The sequence below is a fragment of the Tiliqua scincoides genome, chromosome 2, assembly GCF_035046505.1.
Source record: "Tiliqua scincoides isolate rTilSci1 chromosome 2, rTilSci1.hap2, whole genome shotgun sequence".
Taxonomy (NCBI): domain Eukaryota; kingdom Metazoa; phylum Chordata; class Lepidosauria; order Squamata; family Scincidae; genus Tiliqua; species Tiliqua scincoides.
The window spans coordinates 251,891,169-251,916,072 of record NC_089822.1 but is presented as its reverse complement, the minus strand read 5'-3'; the positions used below and the strand labels follow the sequence as shown (position 1 = coordinate 251,916,072).

The following is a 24,904-nucleotide window of genomic DNA, read 5'->3' as shown; positions in this document are numbered from 1 at the left end:
TGGGCTTACCCTGGGACAAGGGAACAGATGTTCTCTTAGCCTGAGGAGGCCACTGAAAGCAGAAACTCTACTGTGGGATAAAGTGGGTGCTACATTGGCACAGATGTATTGCCTCATGGGCAGTTGTATTGGATTGGGCTGCAAATCCAAGGAATTTCTTAACCCAAACAGCCAAGAAGTATGTTACTACAGGATCTGCTAGCTCTCCCCCTAGCCCCTGCTTTCATTCCTTTAGCTTACAGTGACATTTTTGAGGGGAAAAATTGACTTGATCCCAGTTGCCTCCCCCTGACCTTCTTCTCTGGAATTGTCACCCTGTGTTGATTCACATTTTATGGAGATTCCACACAGCACTGTTTCAAAAAAAGATGCAATCCAGTGCTTTCTATGTTGGCTGGTGACAATAGACAGGTGTCCATAAGGCAGGCGAATGCTTATGTGGTATTATCAAAAGGGTGAAATAGTCTGACAGCACAATCCTACCTTGCCCTGGAACAGGCAGGCCAGGAGGAGGAGGCCTGCGCTGTATCCAGCGCAAGATTGGGACCAGAAGTGGCTCAGCTGGAGGTAAGGAACAACTCTTCCCCTTACCCCTGAGTAAGCCACCACGGCCCCAGTGGGTCTCCTTGGATTTGCACCACCTCAGGAGGTGGCATTAGTCCAAGGAGAATGGCATAACTTCAAGCCTCTCAGAATTGCTTGGGGAAAAGGGTTGGGATCTGGCGTAACAGCTGGATTCCATCACTGCCTCCTACTGGTCTAAAATAAAGGCAGGTTTGTGATAACAGTTGGAGGGTGATATTTCTTTCCTCAAAAGTCCAATGTATTCTTTGATTAAACGAGCTTAGCAAAATTTGGAACTTAAACGATTTTCATTTTTACCCATCAAATGTCAGTTATTTGACAGACGATGTGACACAGCCCCACTCCAGAGCCAGCCATGGGATCCTTCAACCATTAAGTCACAGGCCATTGACAAAGATCTGGCAAAGAGGATCCCACACCTGTGTAATAAAACTGTCCTGTTGAAGGAACATCAGGGTACTTCTGCTTGCACGTCTTTTCTTGTGAGTTACTCTTTATGGGTAAAGGAACCACACTGTAGCTTGGTCTGAAGGATGCTGCAGCTGTTCAATTCCTGGAATACAGGAATCTTCACCCCTGCAAAGCAATATAGGGCTTATGTTGACATTTTTGGACTCTGGATTGAGTCTTGGGCGTGCAAGCACATGTGCAAGCAACTGCGATAGTAGAAACTGGGTGAAGTCCAAAGGGAGTTACTCCCAATATCTTGAAAGAAGCAGCCATAAACTGATGTCATCAGACTGCACTTTGGCTGTCAAGATTAATGTAATAAAGGAATGTTCATTCACAGCTGACTTGGTGACTCCCTTGCTAGAGCAAACAAAGTCTTGACTCTCGGCAACAATCTGCTCTGTCTTCTATGGCAGTCAGCTGAGAAGCATTTGTGGCTACAGGGCTGTGACAGTATTCTCAACAGGAAAACAACAGGTGCCGACTCATGCTTTGACAAGCACGTTCTCCTCCTTGCAGTTCACAACTTTGCTGCTGAAGAGGAATCCCTCCTGCACTGGTAAGCAGAGGGAAGACCAGGGAGAGGGTGGAAGATGGGGATGGGGGAGAGTTATGGACATGGAAAGGAAGAGCATGTTTGTTAGTGCTGCAGGTCCTGCTTGAAACCGCCTTGGAACTGCCTGGCTTGTTTTAATGACGGATGGGTTTCCTTGATCCCCTCCTCCTGTTGGGCAATAGTTTCTTGCCATTTTGTGGTTCCTACAACCTACTACAAAAGTGCATTTAGCCTTTCCTCGGTTTTGTCATGAAGAGGCTCACTTGGAGAATGTCAGCTAAAGCCAGCAAAAGATCCCAGCACAGGCAGCCCTGAGTGAGTTTGCACAGCCAGGGAATGAATGTCTGTGTGGGGAAGCAGCAGGACCCCAGACCCAGAAATTGCTGGAAGGAGGAGAGTGGACCAGGAAAGGGTCTGGCTGACTTGGCACAGCTATCAGGTGAGGGCAAAAAAGAGGTTTTCTTAGAGTTTGAGAAGCGAAAGACCAGATCACAGGAGTGAGAAGAATAAACTGTGGGAAACTTTCTCTCATATGCAGAGTTTAGTACTCCTGATTTAGTACACAGTTTCCTGACTCTATATTCTTCCCAGGACCTTGTGCACATCAATCAACAATTTGAGGTGGGAGGGGGGGGGAGACCAGTGTATCAAGTGTGGGGAAAAGTTTTGGATAGAAAATACTTTTCTTTTTCCTCAATTGCCCCCAAAGTCTTGGGTTGTTCTGTGGCGGAATAGCGGCTGCAGATGTCTGCTGCCTTCCACAGTTCTTTGACACTGCCATGCTCCAGAAATTGAATCCTGGGGGAATTGTGGGCTGGGGTTGAAGTCTCTCTACACTGGCAGTGTCTATGCCCTCTTGGGATGAGAGGGAGGGAGTACCTGCTGCTTGGCTAGTTGCTTTCTTGTCTCTCCTCTTTCTTCTGAGACCACTATCCATTCTCATGCACCTGACCTCCTCAGAGCACTCATGTACCTCCAGTTCAGACACTGTCACATACCTAAGACAAGAATTGCAGACCACACTCTAGACTGAAGGCACATGATACAGCAGTCTTGTTACTTGCTAAGTACGTCTGGTCTGCTCAGTGCTACATGCCCTGCCTTGAGTGGTGGTGAAGAAAGGTGGGATAGAGACATATAGGAAAGGAGAGCCAATGTGATGTAGGGCTGAAAGTGCCAGGCTAGGTCTTGGGAGACCTGGTTCAATTAGCTATGAAGCTCACTGAGTGACACAGTGCCAGTTACTGCCTCTTGTCCCAATCTCCGTCAGGGGTTGTCATGAGGATAAAATGGGGGGGGGGGAGGATGACGAAGAGCTATGTGTGCCACCCTGAGCTCTCTGGAGGAAAGGCAAAATAGAAATAAGTCCTTTTGACTTCAGGTTAATGACCCAAGACAGCTATTCCTCTTCTGCGTCGGCAAAACACGCTTTGCAACAGCGTTACAGGCCGACATGCCAGCAAGAAAGCCTTCCCACATGTGCTGGCAGAGCGAAGGACACCCACCAGACCAGGTACATTTGGTGTGGGGGTGGAATGAGGCAGGGGAGGGTGTCGATGAGGACCAAGGTGGACAGATCAGGCCCCGGGGATTAGCTGCACTGGCACACACCATATCCTACCCCTCCTTCCTGGGCCTAATTCGCCTGCACAGATCAATTCAGATTTGCACCAGCAACATTGCTGGTGCAGGTCCAAGTTGACTCATAGTGGCTGCTGGGACAAATGTCCCCTTATCCCAAGGAGATTTCCAGCAGCTGAAATTTCCCTGTGGAATCCAGCCTAGTCCACGCTGGTGGTGCTGCATCGCCACATGAAAATTTAGTTTTGATTGGGCTGCTTGACAATCAGTAGAGAGGAGACAGTGCAGGACAAGGTGGAGTAGATCTGCTCCAGACAGATGCTGCTCTATAAAGAGGTTTGATGGCAGATCTTCTGTAGGCTCTTAGCCAAGAGTCCATGTTTGCCTCCCAGTCCTTTCTCACCACACATATCACCATCAAGACATATTTGTTCAGCATTTAAAAATTGCTAGCAAATCAAACACACCCTAAGTGAAGCAAACAAACCTAAGAAGCCAACAACTTTCTTTAGTGACCGTTTTTATTTCTTTATTGTTCATGCTTCCTTCTCTGAGCTCTGCTCAGCTATGATGATAAACAAGTGAGCAAAAGGCAGCCCACTCCTATCCTTATATGATAAAAATATGAGACTCATTGTCACCAAGACGTTGCTCACTTGTTTGTAGAGATCTCCTCCTGCTCCCCACCTAGGCCCCATCAGATGTAGACATGCTCCCCGAGCTCGGATCAGATTGGGTCGGGAAGTTACAAGCAGTAAGGGAGGACTCTTAGCAAGCTGTTTGTTGCCCCTTGAAGAGTTCTAAATTTGCTCTTGATAGCCAAGCCCCTCTATGGGTCTCTACACTCGTCTATGAGCCCCCAATACTCCATGCGGGCTCCCAAACATCAACCGGTAGCTGTTCCAATTGGTGCCGTAGAAGCCTCTCTCTGCTGTTCTCTCATCCTCTAGCAGCTGCTCTGACTGGAGGAAGTCTTCACTTATCTTCCATCCTCATCTTGTCATTCCTGACACAGGATATGAGGCTAGAACACTACTGAGTACTAGAAGGATGGGGGAAATACCTTTACCAGGGCTCCTTTATCAAATGTTGTACTGGCAACATTCTATGTGGGAGGAGGAAAAGAGGAAGGAAGGAGAGTGAAAGAAAGAGTACTTAAGGGTTTTCTCCCTCCCACGGCTTCTGTCTTCAACTGGAGCCACTGCAGTAGCAAAACCAATGTGAATCAGAGAGTGAGCAGGTCTGTGAATGTTGGAGGGAGGGAGCGAAGGGGTTCTTCTTCAGCTTAGATTAATATTTTACTCAGAGAACTCGGGACTGAAACGCTCATCTGAGTCCCAAACTGGAGCCATTGTGAATCAAAAGTGAAAGAACAGGAAAGAGGCAGAGTTCGGTTCCATTTTGTTTTATTTGTTAACTCTAGACAAGGCTCCATTTTGTTTTATTTGTGAAATTTTGTAGTATTTTGTACTTCCTTTACTCTTGAAAAGTTGGTTGCTCAATCTATATTCCTATTTGTTTAGCATGGAGCTCAGTTCATTATTAGGTTTACAAATCTGCATTACAAAGGAGATAGCCCTTGAGGCCATAGACCACTCTCAGGAAGCAACCTTGGGTGACTTCCCCATTTAGTTCAGTTGCCACTAAGCATATATTTTTTAACAATGAAGACTGCTGCCCTGTTCATTCCACTCCCTGCCCCTATCCTTCCCCAAACAACCCACAAACTCTCCTCTTCATTGCCTTACCTGCATCAGTAGAGCATCTGGGTGGGTCTGGCATGTGCTCGGATCCTCTGGCCATTTCTGCCAGTGGATCTTTGGCAGGCAACAGTGACACAACATTTGCACTGTTGCAAGGTGACTTACAGCAGTGAATGACTGAATCTGCTGCCATAAGCCACCCGTAGAACTGGGCCATTAGATAACTTTAAAAGGGATTTGAGAAATGCATGGAGGTCTATCAGGACCCATTTGCTGTGATATCTATAAATGGACTCTCCAGGTTGCTGGGGTGGATAGAAATGTCTAGTTGCTGGGATAGATGAGAAGCATAAGAGGCTCAGTGCCCTGCATGTGGGCTTCCCGGACACATCTAGCTGGCCACTCTGGAGGACAGGGTGCTGGAGTAGATGGGCCCTTGGACCAGGCAACTGTCTTATGTTCTTTAAGTAGAAGTGATGCTGCTCTGAAGAAACGGCCGGCGGAGACGTGTAAAAAAATGGAGGCCCCTCAAGAAGCGATTCAAGGTAGGCTGGAATAACCTCGTATATCCTCCATGACAGGTCTCAGGGCACCTGGACTCAATGTGTTGTCCACAAGGCAATTCTATTCTTATACAAGCTTCAAGAGACTTCTTGGCACCTGGCTTTCATTCTAGCCCTTTCTAAGTATTCAGAACATACAGAATGAATGTCCATTGATAGAGAGACCGCATTGTGGTGGCAGCAGTGCTGGGGTGGGAGAAGGTGATCCACTGCCTGACACCTCTGCTACACATCCACTGTCCACCGCTAGGTTCTATATGTAAGCCATTGCTATAAAGCAGGAAAAGAAGGAGGAGGAAGAAGGAAAAGAGGGGTGCAATGGCTTGAGTGTTTGGGGGTGGGAAGGAGAACATAAAAAGAGTTCAAGACGCTTTTTATCAAACAGAAGTGTGTATTTCATTTGAAACGTATTTTCTCTGGAAACTACTGGTCCCCTTGTTATCATTCAGAAGGAAATATTTATTAATAATTCCCCCAATCCTGCTCCTTTAGTAACATAACCCACTATGTGGGATCACTGTCATGAGGATTTTACAGCCCAATCCTAGCCATACTTTCCTGGGAGTAAGCCCCATTGACTCTAATGGGACTTCTGAGTAGACATGCATAGTTAGGCATTTTGTTCATGTAGCCAGAGTAGAAACATGCCGGTTCCACATGAAATCAATACTTTCTTTTCCTTCCTATGGAGACTGTCACCACCAGCATCATTTATGTGTTGTTTCCTTTCAGAGAATCACTGTGGCTGGTTGAAAACAGTCCTTCTTATCATAGTATTACCTATCGTGATTGCTTTTATCATGCCTGATATGTTGTTATGGCCAGGTGAGTCTTCTCTTCTAGGCCTCTTCTAGGTTACTTTGATGTTGCCATTTAGTTACCTGTCTTTGTTTTAGCAGTTTGGCTTCCAAGGACAATGCAAAGTCTACTTCCTTGTGGCTTCTTCCCAGTCCCACTAGGAAGGCAATGCTGGTCTGCTTTTATTCTTCTGTTTAAATGGCTGGTCTTTGTGGACAAGCCTAGTCACATTTTTCATGATCTTATTCACAAAACTGGTCCAATCCCTGTGAAAATCTCTGCCCCACTGAGGCAGCCAGTTATGGGCAAAAGTTGCTTCAGGAGTTGGGGAACCCTCTTCCAGGAAGAATGTCAAGAAAAGATCAGGCAGTGGCATGGTGAAGAAGGCCCACCAACACTGATAAGTCAGCAGGATGGGCAAACAGGGTGGGCAAACAGGGCAAAACAGGGGGGATGGCTAGGGGAATGTTGGAAGCAGGAGGGGGTGGCACCCAGATGTGGGTGACTTGTGCCAGATATTATCCACCTGGAGTGAGCCGACACACTCCCTTTATTTCTCAATGGGAAGCTTTAAAATATAGATGTACGGAAAGGATGTCAGGCACATACAAGCAGGAGGCAGCAATTGCACAATACAAAGAGAAAGGAATGACATCATTATTCCTTCCCAAGGTGTGTGTCCCACAAAAAGGCAAGCAAGTTTATGGAGTTTGAGACTTGAACTGTGTTTCAGGAAAAGCAGTGTCCAAAGTTAATATACTATAACCCATCTGGAGTATATAGATTAACAGAAAAAAAGTAATGTAATATTGGTAATAACCGATGTGGGCAGGCAAGGCTGACCTGAGTGGTGAACATAAGAACAGCCCCGCTGGATCAGGCCATAGGCCCATTTAGTCCAGCTTTCTGTTTCTCACAGTGGCCCATCAAATGCCCCAGGAAGCACACAAGTCAACAAGAGACCTCGTCCTGGTGCCCTCCCTTGCATCTGGCATTCTGACATAGCCCATTTCTAAAATCAGGAGGTTGCACATACACATCATGGCTTGTAATCCATGATGTTTTCCTTCAGAAATTTGTCTAATCCCCTTTTAAAGGCATCTAGGCCAGATGCCATCATCACAACCTGTGGCAAGGGGTTCCACATACTAACTACGTGCTGAGTAAAGAAATATTTTCTTTTGTCTATTCTAACTCTCCCAACACTCAATTATAGTGGATATCTTGGTAATTTTAGTGGTGCTTCCTGGCAAAAATGTATACACTGTCAATGATTCACAGATTATATGAATATGGGGGCGTAATACAGAGGTAACACAAAATAGAATGATGAAATGCATCTGTTGTAACATTCATCTTTTGATAAAGGAATTGTCTTTTACTTTCTGCCAGGAGGTATTTCCCCTTGCTTGTGTCATTCACTCAAGCTATGCTCCTTGCGCCCTCCTCACATCTCTTCGCTGAATCACCAAACTGCCATATAGCAATGGGGTTGGGAAGATGATCTATTTGATTCCTATGAGCCACAGGAAAAAGGCATACTCCAAGATGAAACTTTTTCTTTTTCATATCAGCACAGAAACAGCAGTGCCCTCCTGTGGCATCACCCATAGCATGTCCAGATGGCTGGCTGAACTATGAAGGAAGGTGCTACTTTTTCTCAGAAGAAGAAAGAAGCTGGACTTCTAGCCAGAATTTTTGTGCTTCATATGAGTCTTCCCTGGTCATAATAGAGAATGGGACAGAAAAGGTGAGACCAACAAATATGTGTGAGAAAATTTTGAATATGTGAGAGAATTATTCCCTCAGGTGCTCAAGACCATCTGTACTGCCCCTGAAATAAGTCCCATGAAGACTTCAAATGTAACTTGCATTACCATAACTTGGCATAAACCTTCTTGGCTTCTTGGTTCTCCTTTTTGGCTGTTGGAGGACCACAATTTCAGCTGACAGTGTTTCCAAAAAGTTCAGCGAGGATCTTGAAGAGCAGGATTTGGGAAAAGTATTGAGAGAGACACGAGGATGTTCTTTATTTACCTGCAATGTGTGAGATAGGCTAGAATGGTCCTAGGACCAATCAGGTGCAATGGACTATTGATTAGAGCAGGGGTGCCCAAACCCCGGCCCTGGGGCCACTTGCGGCCCTCAAGGCCTCTCTATGCGGCCCTCAGGGAGCCCCTAGTCTCCAATGAGCCTCTGGCCCTCCAGAGATTTGTTGGAGCCCACACTGGCCTGATGCAACTGCTCTCAGCGTGAGGCCAGCTGTCTGGCCTCTCGAGTGAGCTGTGGGATGAGGGCTCCCTCCACTGCTTGTTTCATGTCTGTGATACAGTAGCAGCAGCAAAGGAAAGGCCACCCTTGCTTTGTGCAAGGCCTTTTATAGGCCTTGAGCCATTGCAAGACCTTCATTCATTCATATAAATTCATCTTTAATATATTCATTTATGTAAATTTATTCAGTTTTGAAATGTGAATTAATTCAGCTCCTGACACGGTGTCAGAGAGATGATGTGGCCCTCCTGCCAAAAACTTTGGACACCCCTGGATTAGAAGACTGACGGAGTTACCATGGCTCACATAGTGGTTTACAAGAAGAAATTGCAGTCAGTACACCTTGTCAGGTCCAGCGGTGTAGTTGAGGAAGAATGGGAGAGTGGAGCTGCTGCCTCTGAAACAAGAGGCAAACTGAGACATTTGCCTTCAGCAGATGTTAATGTCTAGAGGTCATCCTTCTTTTCCAAGGGCTATCTGAGACTATATAATTCATATTCTATTAATGCCCCAATCCTATTGGCACCCGATGCCACAGGAACAAGTGTTCTGGTGGCACTAGGCACTTTCTGGCTGTTCAAAAAGGCAACACACCATAGTACATATCCTCACCACTGCGAGAAGCTGCAGTGGCCAGCTTCACATGCCAGTGAGCTCCAGATGCCAGCCCACCCCAGTGAGTTCATGTAGAGAGTGAGGCGGGGTGGGCGGAATGGGACGGTGATGGCGGTGAGGAGGAGAGTGGACTGGGAATGGGAAGTGGGGGGATTCACCACCAGCAGCAGCATCTACAGAATCCAAACCCTCTTCCTGGTCTCAGTCCCCCAACCCTGGTCCATGCAGACCTGCACCAGCTATAGAGTTGGGCACAGGTCCAAGTAGACCCAGTAGCTTGGCACAGGCTTACCCCAAGGAGACCCCTGGATGCCAAAACACCATGAGATTAAGCAGGTACAATGTTGGTGCTGCTATACCACCACATGAGTAGTTAGTTAGGATTGGGCAATAGAGCTACAATCATCTGGAAATTTACCTAAGTCCTATTGAACGCAGTGGGACTTACAGCTAAGTAAAAATGCCTATGGGATCAATCCAATATACCTCTTATATTTTTCTGGGATTTTTTTTTGAGTTTCATTTTTCAGTGTTTGCTTCAAACTATTGCAAACCTCTCCAAGCGTGGGGAAGGAAGTGAGCTAGATTTTTAAAAGAAATCTAATAAGATTCACAGGAGGAAAAACAGGCAAGAGAAGAAAACACTCAAATGAAGACATTAAAAGATGACGTTTCTGTTGAATAGTCTTGTGAGATTTGGCTACAGGGGCTGTCAAGAAGAGCTCCTGCACTTCTAAATTTACCAGTACATTAGTCAGGCCAGACACCACAAGTCCCAGAGCTTCCTGTAAAAAGATACAAAGGGGGAAAAGTTAAACTGGTCATGCACATACCGGTAATTATGCAAAGTGGCTGAATGGGTGGGTTAGATTTCTTTCTAAATAGCAAGATGGGGGAGAGGCTCAAAAAGTGGGGAAACCACATGTGGCAGGTGAAAGGATCCTTTAATGCAAACCTAGCCACATCTACTCAGAAGTAAATTCTCTTGAATTCAGTTGGTCTTATTCCCAAGTAAATGTGCATAAGATTTATATAAATTCCCTTATATTATTTTATAATAAATTATGTACATTCCCTCTGTATAAGATGGGGGAGGCTCAAAACTTGGGGAAACCACAGCAGAGGAAAGGTGTCTTTAGTGCAAGTCTAAGCATGTCTAATTAAAAGTAAATTCTCTTGAATTCAGGGAGTCTTAGGATTGCAGTCTTTGGTATTTTGATCCCAGTCAATGCTCCCCCAACTGCACAGAATTTTGATATGGAAAAAAATCTTCCATTGTGGTAGTCATGGTAATGGGCTTGGAGCCTGGACTGGGCCATTCCAGGTCTAGTAAGGTTAGCCATTCCCTACTGGTCCTTTGGATTGGTATTTCTTGATTATTTAGTTAAAATAAAAGCATGTTGCTTTGAGAATATGAAGACAAATGTATGTGTGGTCTGCTTCAGCTGTCTTCACCACAAGGCCTTCTCCATGGCCTTGACCAGAACTCAAGAGTTCTGGGTGAACACCTTCCTCTGGTGCTGTCTAGAGCTCAACTGAGGTCTTCAGTGTCCTGATGCCTAACCTATCCCCCCTAGGTAATGCCACGACAGGGGTTTCGTAAGGGGGCAGCTTCTGGTCTGCAAACTTTTTCCATTCCTCCTGTTTAGCCTGTTCCTGCTTTGCTGCCAGCACCTCTGAGCAGGTGTGAAGGCATGTGGGATATGGACAGGGCTTAGGGATCTGGCTCTGATTGCAGGCTGAGTGCTCTTCTCCCAGGGGCTCCTGGCTCATGGGTCCCATATCCAACCTAGATTGGGAGCCTGAGTCCAGTGCTGATCCTACATCAACAGTCTCTGACTATAACCTACAATACTAAGTAACGCACTCCAGGTATTCAAATGTTGCAACATAACAGCAGGTGGCAGCCACTCAGTAACTGAAGAAGCCATTTTGATTATGATCAGCAGAGGGCAGCATAAATTGGTTGCAACAGTTGGATTTTGCTAGCAAGAATAAGGCCCATAACAATCATGCAGCAATTCCATGGGGAAAAATACATCCGTTCAGGCATGTATTGTACACCAAGGTTGCATATTAGATCGGAGTCTGGTTCTAAAGTCGTAGCCCGTAAGGCAAAAATTGCATGTAGACAAAATTACTGTAGTCAGTGCATACCTTTCAACACTGTGTAAGGCAAGGAGAACTGAATCCGACTGAGGAAACAGCAGAGTCATGTCTCCCATCTCACTGAGTGGATGCTCATCCTGGGGAATACACTCATTGAGTGAAATAGTGGGTGCAATAACTTGCGCTATTTAAATTGTTTTTCTCTTTTCCTTTTGGCCGAGTGTGTAATTAACAGAGGTTAAATGAACACATGATTCAACCCCACTATACTGTGATTCCTTCCCTGACATTCACAAGGAAGTTTTTTTTCTTCACATGTTTTGCAATTCTATTCTTCAACCAAGAAAGTGGGGGTCCCCTGAAGGGAAACCCCTTTTTAAAAAAATGGGCTCCCTTCCCTGTTTCCGAGCAGGAAGATTCCACCAAAATCAAAAGTTTGGGGCGGGGGAGGGGGGGGAGGGGAGACTGACTGGGAGGTTTCCTAGGGCAACCTTCCTGTTCCAAACCAGGGAAGAGAGCTCTTGAGTATCATCTACAAGTGTAATCTCTCCAGCATAACTGATTTGCACATAGTGGAGGCAGGTCGAGCATGCTGCTGACTCACCTTCTGCATTACAACTTCTGGGGTCCACAACAAGAGGGAAGATTGGGGGGGGCGACTTCTGAATGGAGAACATAGTCCAAGGAAGGAAAGTATTGTGAAAACCACACCTTTCACATGCACCAATTTGTCTGATTTTCTTTGGGCAAGGGAAAAAACAAGCCCCATGACCACCTAGGGCACAACTGCATATGGGGGCTGGTGGTGCATGTGCTAGCTTGCCTGATGGCCTGCCCTTCCCAGGATGGTGTGGCTTCACTGTTCTGAATCTGTCTTTGTGTGTATCTCAGGTGTTCTTGCTCCGTTACATGGGAACTGCTGGTCATTGGATTGGACTACAGAAGGACCCTCACCAGACCTGGAAATGGGTGGATGGAACAGAAATCAACACCTTGTGAGTCCCTGGTTTTCATTATCTTTTGTGTGCAGAAACCGCAGGAGGAGGAGAGTCCCAGGATTTCTACTATCCTTCAAGGGGGAGGGGCCACCATATTGATCTCACCTTTAATAATACATACTCTTTGATTCCCTCCCTTCCAGCATCCCCAACCCTTGACCCTGATAAGCAGCTGCCTTCGCTGGAAATTTGCACTGGGGAACAGGCTGTGGGGAGAAATGGATGGCAAACTTGTCTGGCAAATGTTTAATTTTTTGAAAGACCTGCAAAGATACATAGACAGTCCTGCTTCCTAAGGAGCACCCCTGGGATCTCCAGTACCATGGAAATTCCTCAGGAGTTGGCTTCCCCCTTTGATTTCAGGTTGGGGAAAGCAAGAGCCTGAGATGTTGCATGGGAAGAGAGGAGGACACGCAAATCCTGATATGTATAAATGCTTTTGGCCAGCATGGAAGTGAGCAGGAGAACCTGACACGGCTGTGGGAGTCAGGGAAGCCATAGCTTCTAGCTGCACTCAGTCTCACACACACCAGTACACTCCTGGTACACTCCTTGGCATTCCTGGAGGAGGCGGGGAGACAAATGCCCTGGGACACCATGCTTTCAAAAACTGGAAGTAGTGTTCAAAGGCCCCCTGGAGACCTCAGAAGGTTTTTGGAGGGTCAGAGGATGTCATGTGAGGTTCTGAAGGCTCTGGTAAGTAGGAGGGTGGTGTTCTACAGCCCTGGCCCCAGGTGGCGCTTGGGCCAGGATCGCAACAGCATGCGTGCGCTCTCTCAAACACTCACAAGTATATTGAGCCACCTTAAGAATGGGATACATTAGGGCAGGGAGGAAGCCTTGATCTCAGCAGTCACAGCTTCTTCCCACTCCTCTTCAGAGACTGCAGCCCTCTCCCCTTGTCAGGAGCTTCTTGTTTCCTAGTGGGACTTCCCTGCACCTGTCAAATCGTCCTTCCCCTCCTTCATGTGGAACTCTGTCTTATGAGGAGCTGTTCAATGGGTGCGAACCCAGAAGCCAGTCAGTTGGCTGACTTCGGCTTGTCCTTCTCTGACATGTGCCAATCTCACTTTTAAAGGGCCACTCTGGCTTTTGTCCCACCACTCGCAGTAGGGCTGAAGAGCATTGAGAGTAGCAACGACCCAGAGCAGTTGCTGGCAATATCACACTCCTTGGAAAGGGGTAGCTCCCTTGTTTGGCTGTTTTCAGCCACTCCAAGTTGCTTAATTGTGTTCACGCAAGCAAAAGGGACCACAAAAGAACAACTTGGAGCAGCTGAAGACCACTGAGCCTGGGCAGTGCAGTGGTAGTCGTGTCACCCCCAAATTGGTGTCACCTGTTGCCCTCTGCACCAGCCACATCACCCAAACACTGGTGTGAAGGAATGGGTTAAGCTCATGTTTTCTGTCTTGACAAAATACACTGCATGATTGATGCAACTTTGAAGTATACAAGGAGACAATAACCCTGTCTTCTAAATATGCAGAGGGCAGAGGCTTGGGGGGGGGGGGGTTGAACACAAGTCTTTTTAAGGAATGGTAATGGAATACAGCTTTGCTCTGACTTGTATGGTTTTGAACGTCTTCCCCTGGCTGTGAAGTAGCCTGGTTTGACTCCACCATTACCTTGGTGTGCTGCAGGTTGGAGGTGATAGGAGAAACTGGAGACTGTGCATTTCTAAGCACTGGCTTTGCCATGTCCTCTGACTGCCAAATAGCAAGGAAGTGGATCTGCAGCAGGCCTGATGCTTACACAAGGAGTAAGAGTACCAAGAAAGGACACTGACAAGCCAGGGGCTGCTATGGTAAATGTAAGTGTGACCTGACCCCAATGAAAAGTTTCAGGTATCAGATAGCGCAGGCAGTGTTACAAACACCCTCTTTTTCCCCAGGCATGCATACAGTTGTCATTCAATATTGGATTTCTGGACAGGCATTTCTGAGATCAAGATGCTGGAACCCTCAGGAGATTTGTTAATTCATTAAGGTTGGAACCTGGGACATCTGCACATCTCCTTCTTCCTCAGGTCTTGCAAATTCTGTCTCTATTGTGACAATAATTGCGGTGCATTTCAAGTCCTGCCTGCATATTAGCACATTTTTGCCTGTCTCACCTTTGTGCACATTTGGTTCCTGTTGCATATATGCAAGGTTGGGCAGAAACGGCTTAAATTAAGCTCCAATTGCCACAGTTTGGCAATCTTTTCAGTCTCTGGCCCAAGAGGTATCTCCTATTAAACAATCTAAACTTGAGGTAGCACTCACGTTTGTCATGCCTTTTGTCACTCAGCTCATCAAGCCTTTTGTGTGCTCCTGGAAGGGCACATTCAAACTCAGTCAAGTCCAGGAAACCTGGGCTGCATAGTTAAAGAGAAATCCCAAACTCCTTTTTCTACCCAGGAATGCTTTGTTTCCTTTATGCAAATTCCTGTAGCTTCCCTTGCTCCAGGCAGAACTGGGTCACCTCCAGCAATTTATCCATACAGGTAGGACCTCAGTATCCACTGATTTGGCATCCACTGATTTAACTCACCACTGATACTGGGGTCCACCTTTAAATGCCTTCCAACAAGGAAAAAAAGCACCAAAATCCAAGTTCCTACCTTCATGCTGTTAAATTACACTGGTTGCATGCTTCTTGGGGTTAAAGATAGCTTTAAAGACTCACTTCCAGGTTTCTTGTGCCTCTATTTTTCGCCCCAGAATGCATCGTATGGATGCTATACTGCATTCAGCCACTAGGAGTGTCAAACATAAGGCCCAGGGGCTGGATGTGGCCCACGGAAGCTTTTTATCAGGCCCTCGGGCTCTCAGCTGCTTGGCAGTGCTAAGGTGGCACTGCTGAAAGGGCAGCCCACATGAAAATTAGGCTTTCCTATGCCTTGAAAAATGATCAAGATTTGTGTGTTTTCTCTTCTGTCATTTGCAGCTAATGAGTTCCTAAATGAGATAAAGTATTTATTTTTGGTTATGAGCTGTTTAATGACATCACTTCCTGCCGAATGGCATCATTTTCGGTCCTCAGCAGGCATTGTAAATGCTATTCGGCTCTCGGTATGAAACAAGTTTGACACCCCTGCACTAGTGAATAATGAATAATGGAATCTAATGGAATAATTTCATTCCATTAGATTCCATTATTTATCCCATACAGTGGCTGAATGCAGTATCGCGCCTATACCAATGCATTCTGGGTGACAACGGAGGAGCAAGAACCCTAGAAGTGGGCCATTAAAGCTATTTTCCACTGGTTTTGTATTCACTGATTTTTTTTTAATTCACTGTTGGTTCCGGCAGCCCCGTGTGCACATCACCCTACGCAGCCCGCACCCCCAGTGAAGCCACTGCACCCTGGTAAGAGTGTATAGGAATGCAGTCTGAATAGACCACTTGGGTTTTTTAGAATTCCAAGCAATTGTGCTGATACACCAACCCCCTGCCCCCCCCCCCCCCCGGCCAACTGATGGAAGAACCAGATAGATGTAATCAAGAAACTTTGTATAATCAAACCCTTATTCACCTTTTTCCTTGAGATGTACAGATATATAGAATTAAGCATTTAAGAATTAAGCAGATATTAAGAACTAAGCCCCTCTATGTTGCCAATGATAAACTTGACCTTTATAGACAAGAGGGAAAGTTGCTATAGTTGCTAAGTTGCAACATACTCTGTGACCACACAAGACGCTAAAGCAATAGCCTCCAAACCATGGCCCACAAGCTGGATCCGGTATGCCAAAATTGCCTGCCCGGTTATGGTGGTGGCAGAGGCTTTCCATTCTCCATTGTCAAAGTCACCATGTTTCACTGCTGATCTTCTCAGAAACTGGTGCTGGACAGCTGCTTCCACCCAAAAATTGCAGCACGGAGCCTGCTGGTATAACGGGCAGCAGAAGCAGCTGTCTGGTGCCAGTTTCTGAGAAGATCAGCTGTAAACATGGGGGCAGGCTGTGCAGAACTGAAAGCCACTGCCACTGAGACGCTGCACCTGGACCAGTGAATTTGGCATGTAGCAGGCCAAGGTTTGGAGACTAGAGGCAGAAAGACTGGAACCTCATCAACCCAATCTCAGCTTCAGAAAACAGGGACCAAACTCAGGTGATTACGGAGGATAGGGCCCCAACCCCTGTTGTTTGAGCAAACTTCTCTTCTGGGGTAAGAAAAATGGGAACTGCTGATGAAATCAACACAGCTATGTAATTCTTACATAAAAAATAGAGCATCCTTGTCGTCTCTCCTTTCCTACATATCACCTAAAAATAGAGCAACTTTGGGCCCAATCCTTTCCAATTTTCCATCCCCTTGCTAATGGGCTTGCACTGCATCCTGCAAGGGGGGGGGCAGTCATGGAGGCCTCCTTGAACTAAGGGAGCATTTGTTCTCTTACATCGGAGCTGCATTACACCTGCATTGGTGCTGGAAAATTGAATAGGATTGGGCCCTTTGTCTCTTTCTACTGACCACTGTAGACAGGGCATTTATCAGCACATTCTCCAGTGCTGGGCCACTATCCCATCTACTTTACTCCTCCCACAATCCCACACAATTTACCTGTTTCTCATCGTCCTTTTGCCGCCCTTTGTTAAATTAGGATTGCAAAGCTGAGTCAGAATAAGGAAACTGGGAAAAGTGAGAGTGAGTTAGTGCTTCTCCCCAGCTGTCTTCCTCTGTCCCTGTTTTGTCGCTAGAGAGATTACATGTCTGCAAAATAGCTACTATTGATCTTGTTCAACGCCTATCACACACTGACTGTATTTGGTCCTTCACTCCATAGATCTTTTCCAGACACATTTCTGAAGAACAGCTGTGGCTCCTTAACAGCAACTGGAATCAATCCTGAGTTATGCTATACAGAACTCCAGTGGATTTGTCAGAAAGAATCCGTATTCATTTGAGTAAATTAAACAAAACTGTTGTCCAGGTTTTGTATGACTAATATATATATATATATATATATATATATATATATATATATATATAGGCAACCTTCAAACCTTCAGTCTCGAAAGACCATGGTATCGCGCTCTGAAAGGTGGTTCTGGCACAGCGTCTAGTGTGGCTGAAAAGGCCAATCCGGGAGTGACAATCCCTTCCACACCAGGAGCAAGTGCAGTCTGTCCCTGGTGTGTCTCCCTGGCTATGGGCCTTCCTTCTTTGCCTCTTTGCCTCAGACTGTTGGCCAAGTGTCGCTTCAAACTGGGAAAGGCCATGCTGCACAGCCTGCCTCCAAGCAGGCCGCTCAGAGGCCAGGGTTTCCCACTTTTTGAGGTCCATCCCTAAGGCCTTCAGATCCCTCTTGCAGATGTCCTTGTATCACAGCTGTGGTCTACCTGTAGTGCGCTTTCCTTGCACGGGTTCTCCATAGAGGAGATCCTTTGGGATCCGGCCATCACCAGAAAGGTGGCCATGTTACAGCCCAATCCAATCTGTTACAGCTGAAGCGACAAAGGGCATCTTATAGCACCTTAAAAATTAACCAGTTTATTTCAGCATTCAAGGACTGTACAGTGGTGCCTCGCATAACGAATGCCCCGCACAGCGAAAAACCCGCAAAACGAAAGCGGTGTGCGAAGTTTGGTAACTCGCATAACGAATTTTTATGACTTATGCTTCGCATAACGAATTTTTTTTTTATTGTCCTGGTTTGTCTTAAGGGGGGGGATCTTCATGTCCCTTTATGATCCCGTCCACCCTAGTAAGGGGCAGATCTTCATGTCCCTTTATGATTCTGTCCACCCTAGTAAGGGGAGGATCTTCATGTCAGCTTGCTCCCAGGAAAGTGTGCACAGGATTACAGCCTTCAAACTCCCCACTCAGCACCCCCCCATCGCTCATTCACCCTCTCACTGCTCCATTTCCTTCACATTTCCCCCCATGATCACGGCAAAAGCAAGCAATTGAATGCAACTGCTGTGTCCTCCCCAGCTTAGAGCACAATCCTGTGCGTGTCTCCTCAGAAGTAAGTCCCATTGTGCTTACTCCCAGGAAAGTGTGCACAGGATTACAGCCTTCAAGCTCCCCACTCAGCATCCCCCCCTTTTTTGAAATCCTCTGTACAGTATGTATGCCTTTAAAGAGCACTTAATAAACACTTTGTAAACCAAATTTGACTTTGTTCTGACTTTTCTTGCCCATAGGAACGCATTAATTAAATTTCAATGCATTCCTATGGGAAAACGCGCTTCGCAAAACGAAAAACTCGCATAACGAAAGGACTTGCGGAACGGATTAATTTCGTTATGCAAGGCACCACTGTATTGGCACCTGAGAAACTGGACAGTTAACTTGGGCTGTTTTCCCTTCTCCTCCTCCTCTGATGGATATTACTGCACATTATCACTGAGAATGCCACTACAGTGATGGAAGAAACCACATCCACTAATGGGGGCCCTTCACAGGAGAGACTGCATGTCTCTTTTGACCAAGTGCCACCTGCTCTGATGCTGAGGTGTCCTGCAGTGACTTTTTGAACTCACAAATAGGGAATAGGCTAAGCAGCTTTCATGACAATGTTGAGCTTTAAGTTGGCTGAAGACATTCCAAGCCAAGGCTATCACCTGGGCATTCAGGGTTAAAGCCAGGTCCAAAAGCACCCGCCCCCTTGCACTGCAAACCTAATCAGGAATTGGATGCAACTGTGATTCTTTAGTTCGGAGGGGTCAGAGTGGGTGACTGACAGTGGGCTTAAGCGATGAGATCATTTTCCAGAAGCTTTGAGTGGTCCAAATCTCTGGTTGGCTAAGAACTAAGTTTAAGGTATTAAAAAAAAAAAAAAAAACCCCACTAAATCTAACACTGTGTGTATTCAAACACCAGTGGACAAGGGTTAGTTTAAGAAACCCTACCCTATTGGATTAGATTTGGGGGTATTTCCCCCAGGCAAATCTGCAGGAGTGGGTGAGGGCATACTACCTTCTCCCTGCTACCTTGGTAAAAGCTAGAGTGGGGGATGTGGCAGAGGGGATCTTGGTCCCATGTTGTATTCTGCAAAGGGATATGTAAGAGCTCTCGTGGGGTTGAGGATGTATTTGGGAGTTGTGCTGTAAGCTGTTGCAACTGGGGAAGAGGTGGGAAGTGTAAGGCCTTCTTTGTTTTCTCTCCCTCCTCAACCCTGCTGGTTGGTGTTATGTGCTTTGGCAAACTAGGGGGTAGTGCCACAGTTTGAAGGGCAATAGGCAAAGGGAGATAATGGCAGTGGAGGTCAGGCAGGCTGTTACAGGAGGAGGATGGTTGGTCAGTCAAAGGCAGACCATCTCTCTTTCTGGCCCTTCCTCTGTCCTTGGTAGCCCTAACATCTGCCCTATAGGCCTGAGTTCCGGGTCAGTGATTAATAAGACAGTCATTTCTCTTGCTGTGTTAACTGCTTTGTGAACTTTTGTTGAAAAGTGGCATGTACATATTTTAAATATTCATAGACATCTGTTTTATACTGAATCAAACTTTTGGTCCATATTTTCTGCCCTCCTTGGAGCTGTCATGGATTGAATCTGGGACCTTCTGCATATGAAGCATCTGCTCTGTCACTGGGCCATGGCCCTTGCCTGTATAATAAGAATAAAAGAGTAAGAATTGGTGCCTCCCTTTCCATTTTGTCACTAACTACGTCAGTGCTATTGGCTGTGTTAGCATTTCTGCCCATCGTGGTTGTCACTAAAGCACAGGTCAGAAACAGTCTGCAAATGGTTGCATGTTCCAACAATGGTCAGCACAATTGCCAGTGCATCATAATGCCAAGGTACACAAAGTCATGGACAACCTCCAGTTCATGCTCAGAGATTGTAATGCAGGGAGGTGAGTCCGCATCCTGAACCATGACCTGTGTTTTCTTCAGGCTGATTGTCAGTCCAAAATCTTGGCAGGCCTTGCTAAAACGATCCATGAGCTGCTGAAGATCTTTGGCAGAGTGGGTAGTGACAGCTGCATCGTCGGCAAAGAGGAAGTCACGCAGACATTTCAGCTGGACTTTGGATTTTGCTCTCAGTCTGGAGAGGTTGAAGAGCTTTCCGTCTGATCTGGTCCGGAGATAGATGCCTTCTGTTGCAGTTCCAAAGGCCTGCTTCAGCAGGACAGAGAAGAAAATCCCAAACAAGGTTGGTGCAAGAACACAGCCCTGCTTCACTCCGCTTCGGATGTCAAAAGGGTCTGATGTGGAGCCATCGAAGACAACAGTGCCCTTCATGTCCTTGTGGAAGGATCTGATTCCGACACTCATTCTCTCGATACCGAGCTAAACAAGCGCATCGGTAAAGCAGCTACCACGCTTTCCAGACTCACAAAGAGAGTCTGGTCCAACAAGAAGCTGACAGAACATACCAAGATCCAGGTCTACAGAGCTTGCGTCCTGAGTACACTTTTGTACTGCAGCGAGTCATGGACTCTTCGCTCACAACAGGAGAGGAAATTGAGCGCTTTCCACATGCGCTGCCTCCAACGCATCCTCGGCATCACCTGGCAGGACAAAGTTCCAAACAACACAGTCCTGGAACATGCTGGAATCCCTAGCATGTATTCACTGCTGAAACAGAGACGCCTGCGTTGGCTTGGTCATGTCGTGAGAATGGATGATGGCCGGATCCCAAAGGATCTCCTCTATGGAGAACTTGTGCAAGGAAAGCGCCCTACAGGTAGACCACAGCTGCGATACAAGGACATCTGCAAGAGGGATCTGAAGGCCTTAGGGATGGACCTCAACAAGTGGGAAACCCTGGCCTCTGAGCGGCCCGCTTGGAGGCAGGCTGTGCAGCATGGCCTTTCCCAGTTTGAAGAGACACTTTGCCAACAGTCTGAGGCTAAGAGGCAAAGAAGGAAGGCCCATAGCCAGGGAGACAGACCAGGGACAGACTGCACTTGCTCCCGGTGTGGAAGGGATTGTCACTCCCGGATTGGCCTTTTCAGCCACACTAGATGCTGTGCCAGAACCACCTTTCAGAGCGCGATACCATAGTCTTTCGAGACTGAAGGTTGCCAATACAATACATAATGCCAAGCATCATTGTTTAAAAAAAGAAGTCTTTTTAGTTTCCAAAACTTATAGTTTTGGGGGCAGAGAAAATCCTGTTTTTCAACCACCTTTGCTGGCCCATTCATGAGGCCAATTGAAGCAGTTGCCTCAGGCAGCAGATTGGTGAAAGGATGCCCATCTCTGTCCACCTACTTGCCTGCACTGCTCCTCCTCTTCCTTCTATTTCCTGGATTGGAAAAAGAAGAGAATGACAGAGTGGGAAAAGAATTGTGGAGGGGAGGAGAGTGCTCAGCTAGAACATTGGAGAGTGGAGGGGCAGAGGCTGGCATATCATCGGGTAAGGTGAGGCAGCATTTGACATGTTGCCTCAGGCGTCAGGTGGTGTTGGCCTGGCCTTGATCCATAGTTGTTGTTGGCAACCTTCAGTCTCGAAAGACTATGGTATCGCGCTCTGAATGGTGGTTCTGGCACAGCATCTAGTGTGGCTGAAAAGGCCAATTCGGGAGTGACAATTCCTTCCACACTGGGAGCAAGTATAGTGTGTCCCTGGTCTGTCTCCCTGGCTATGGGCCTTCCTTCTTTGGTTCTTTGCCTCAGTCTGCTGGCAAAGTGTCTCTTCAAACTGGGAAAGGCCATGCTGCACAGCCTGCCTCCAAGCAGAACGCTCAGAGGCCAAGGTTTCCCATCTGTTGAAGTTCATTCCTAAGGCTTTCAGATCCATCTTGCAGATATCCTTGTATCGCAGCTGTGGTCTACCCATAGGGCGCTTTCCATGCACAAGTTCTCCATAGAGGAGATCCTTTGGGATCTGACCATTGCCCATTCTCACTACATGACGAAGCCAACACAGGTGTCTCTGTTTCAGCAGTGTATACACACTGGGGATTCCAGCTCATTCCAGGATTGTGTTTGGAACTTTGTCCTGCCAGGTGATGCCAAGGATGCGTCGGAGGCAGCGCATGTGGAAAGCGTTCAGTTTCCTCTCCTGTTGTGATAGAAGAGTCCATGACCTGCTGCAGTACAGAAGTGTACTCAGGACGCAAGCTCTGTAGACCTGGATCTTGGTATGTTCTGTCAGCTTCTTGTTGGACCAGACTCTCTTTGTGATTCGGGAAAACGTGGTAGCTTTAGTAAGAAAGAGAGATTTACTACTCTTCCTTGAGATGGATGCCTGCCAGGTCACACTTGGGAAGGCAAGTTGAAGCTCTGTTCTTCAGTTGTAAGTACAACCTTTGGGTGAGAGGAGTTAGTTTTTTATTATTTTTAAGTCTGATATGTATTGTCTATGTTCTGTCAGAGTTTCATCTAAGTGCCTGTCTTTGTTTTTTTTTGTATTTGTCTGTAACTTAAAGTTAAATTCTTAAATAAAACTGTATATATTTACAGAAGTATTCTAAGGAGTATAGGAGAGGGTTGGGGATGTATCTAAATTCGTTCTTGGCTATTCAGCCACTAACACAGTGATTGTCAACCCTTTTCACCTCATGGCACACTGGGAAGGTATTAAAATGGTCACGGCACAACATCAGATTTTTGACAACTGACAAGGCACACCAAACCGCTGGTGGGGGGCTCACATCCCCCAATGACCCCATTAATAAATAATTATCTCCCAAATTCCCATGGCACACTTGGAGACCATTCATGGCATACCAGTGTGTCACGGCACAGTGGTTGAAAATGGCTGCACTAACATAGATGCCCTGTTTAAGCTGCTGTTGGACCCTAGGGCCTCTGGCCAAAGCCAAGCCCCAGGTTGGGTCAGAAGTTGCTTGGTGTTAAGTGGCTCCTTGTATTATTGGGCATTACTCTGTTGGTGTTTTAGAATCTTTAGCTGTTCAGAAGGGTTGATTGGTTTCTTGCCCTGTCTGGCTGCTGGAGACAGACCTAGATCAATTCTTGGGGTTAATTATTGCCCTGGCTGATCATTGGAGACGGACCAGCTGAAACTCATATCTAGTGTAATCCTTAGTGTTGAAAGACTAGGCTAATGCTAAGCTATGCATGGTGCAGGTTAGGGGTGTCAAACTCATTTCATATAGTGGGCTGAATAGTTTTCATGGTGCCTGCTGAGGCCTGGAAGTGAAATTGAGCAGGAAGGGATGTCATTAAGTAGATGATGGCCAAAAAGAAGCACTTTGTTCTCATATAAATGTATTAGCTGCAAATGACAGAAAAGAAAATGTGCAAATCTTAATTTAAATATTTTTTTTCAAAAATACTCATGTATGTGTATGCAGAAATAGCATTGGATCAGTGGTTCTAGTGAAGAGGCTGCCTAATCCCCTGCCCCCCCCTCCAAAAAAAAAAAAAGGTCAGGTGGGAAAAACCACAAAAGATCTATTTTTCCCTAGTGGAGTCAATAGTGACATCAAGGGAGAATTTTAATTGTCAAAAGTGAAACAGATGAAAGTGGTTAAAACTCCCCTTTCATATTGCCCTTATTCAATTTCCTACCCCACCCTGCCACCTGCTTTTGTTTTCTAGAAAAAACACTGACATGTATCACCATAGCACAGAGAGATCTGCTCATGGCTGCCCTGTGTTTGCCACTGAAGTATTGGCAGAACCTCTGCCTTTAACAGCTGCAGAAGTCCAGAGGTCACTGGGCTGTGGAATAGCTGTTGATTGGTGCCTGTTATGCAACTGGTAAAGCTGTGGAGTCTCTTTTCCTTTAAAATAAAAGCATTCTTATAGATTTGAGTAGTCGAATGCAAAGGGGGAAAGGAAGGTTGCTGTACTCTAGCAACAACAATAATCATATTTCACACATACCCTTTGAGATACAGGACTTCAAGTTTCAGAATGAACCACACAGACATTTTTCTCCCTTTAACTTCAATAGGATTCTGCATAGAAAACCCACAAAATAAGCAAAATTGCTTGTAATACAGAAAGTTAATCTCTTTCTGTTAATAAAATGTTATACTCTCATATCAGAGCTATTCCCATAATCAGAATGACCAGATACAGTGGAAGACAATGCCTCTACCTTTAACCATTGCATAGAAGAGGGAATTTTGGCAGGTGCAGCTCAACATGGAAGGGTTTAAGAAGCAGCACCTTCTTCTATACCAGGAGTGTCCAGACTTTTTGGCAGAAGGGCCACATCATCTCTCTGACACTGTCAGGGGAAAAAGAGTTAATTTACATTTAAAATTTGAATAAAGTTACATAAATGAATACATTAAAGATGGAACTTATATGAATGAATGAAGGTCTTGCAATAGCTCATGGCCTATAAAAGGTCTTGCACAAAGCAAGGCTGGCCTTTGCTGCCACTACTGCATCACAGATGTGAAGCAACAAGCAGTGGAGGAAGCCCTTGTCCCACAGCTCAAGTGAGAGGTTGAACAGTTGGCCATCATGCTGAGAGCAGTTGCATAGGGCCAGCATGGGCTCCAGCAAGTCTCCGGAGGGACAGAGCTCATTGGAGACTGGGGGCTTCCAGCAGGCTGGATGGGGAGTTCTTGAGAGCCACAAGTGGCCCCAGGGCCAGGGTTTGGGCACTCCTGCTCTAAACAATAGTTAAAGGCATAGGTACTCTGACGTTTATTGTATCTAACCACCCTACCCATAATGCAAAAGGGCAAAAGATTGCCTTGCAACTTGGGTGGCATTTACAGTAGTTTCTTGATCATGTGTGAGGGCACAGTTCTGATGAGCCATCAGTAATGGCACCTTTTCAGATGAACAATTGGGAGAGGATGGAGG

The 24,904-nt window shown here is 46.3% G+C and overlaps 1 protein-coding gene across 3 annotated transcripts; it reads left to right on the top strand.

Moving 5' to 3' along the window:
• The first annotated feature begins 1,411 nt into the window (after nucleotides 1-1,411).
• LOC136642017 (C-type lectin domain family 2 member D-like) lies at nucleotides 1,412-17,110 on the top strand. 3 transcript variants are annotated; one of them, XM_066618181.1, is made up of 7 exons: nucleotides 1,412-1,594; nucleotides 5,347-5,420; nucleotides 6,171-6,263; nucleotides 7,811-7,986; nucleotides 12,123-12,226; nucleotides 13,870-14,039; nucleotides 17,003-17,110. In XM_066618181.1, exons 2-6 carry the CDS (start codon nucleotides 5,393-5,395, stop codon nucleotides 14,012-14,014), a joined length of 546 nt encoding a protein of 181 aa, XP_066474278.1. In that variant the 5' UTR covers nucleotides 1,412-1,594; nucleotides 5,347-5,392; the 3' UTR covers nucleotides 14,015-14,039; nucleotides 17,003-17,110. The 3 variants fall into 3 exon arrangements, with proteins under 3 accessions (XP_066474278.1, XP_066474275.1, XP_066474277.1); XM_066618178.1 differs by having other exon boundaries at nucleotides 5,344-5,420; XM_066618180.1 differs by lacking the exon at nucleotides 17,003-17,110 and adding an exon at nucleotides 14,121-14,169 and having other exon boundaries at nucleotides 5,344-5,420.
• The last annotated feature ends 7,794 nt before the right edge of the window (nucleotides 17,111-24,904 follow it).

What these genes read in the sequence shown, in the direction of transcription:
- LOC136642017 (XM_066618181.1), top strand. Translation starts at nt 5,393, where the DNA reads ATGGAGGCCCCTCAAGAAGCGATTCAAG. An exon ending in CCCTCAAGAAGCGATTCAAG is followed by an intron (nt 5,421 to 6,170) that starts GTAGGCTGGAAT and finishes GTTTCCTTTCAG; the next exon opens with AGAATCACTGTGGCTGGTTG. An exon ending in TAGAGAATGGGACAGAAAAG is followed by an intron (nt 7,987 to 12,122) that starts GTGAGACCAACA and finishes TGTGTATCTCAG; the next exon opens with GTGTTCTTGCTCCGTTACAT.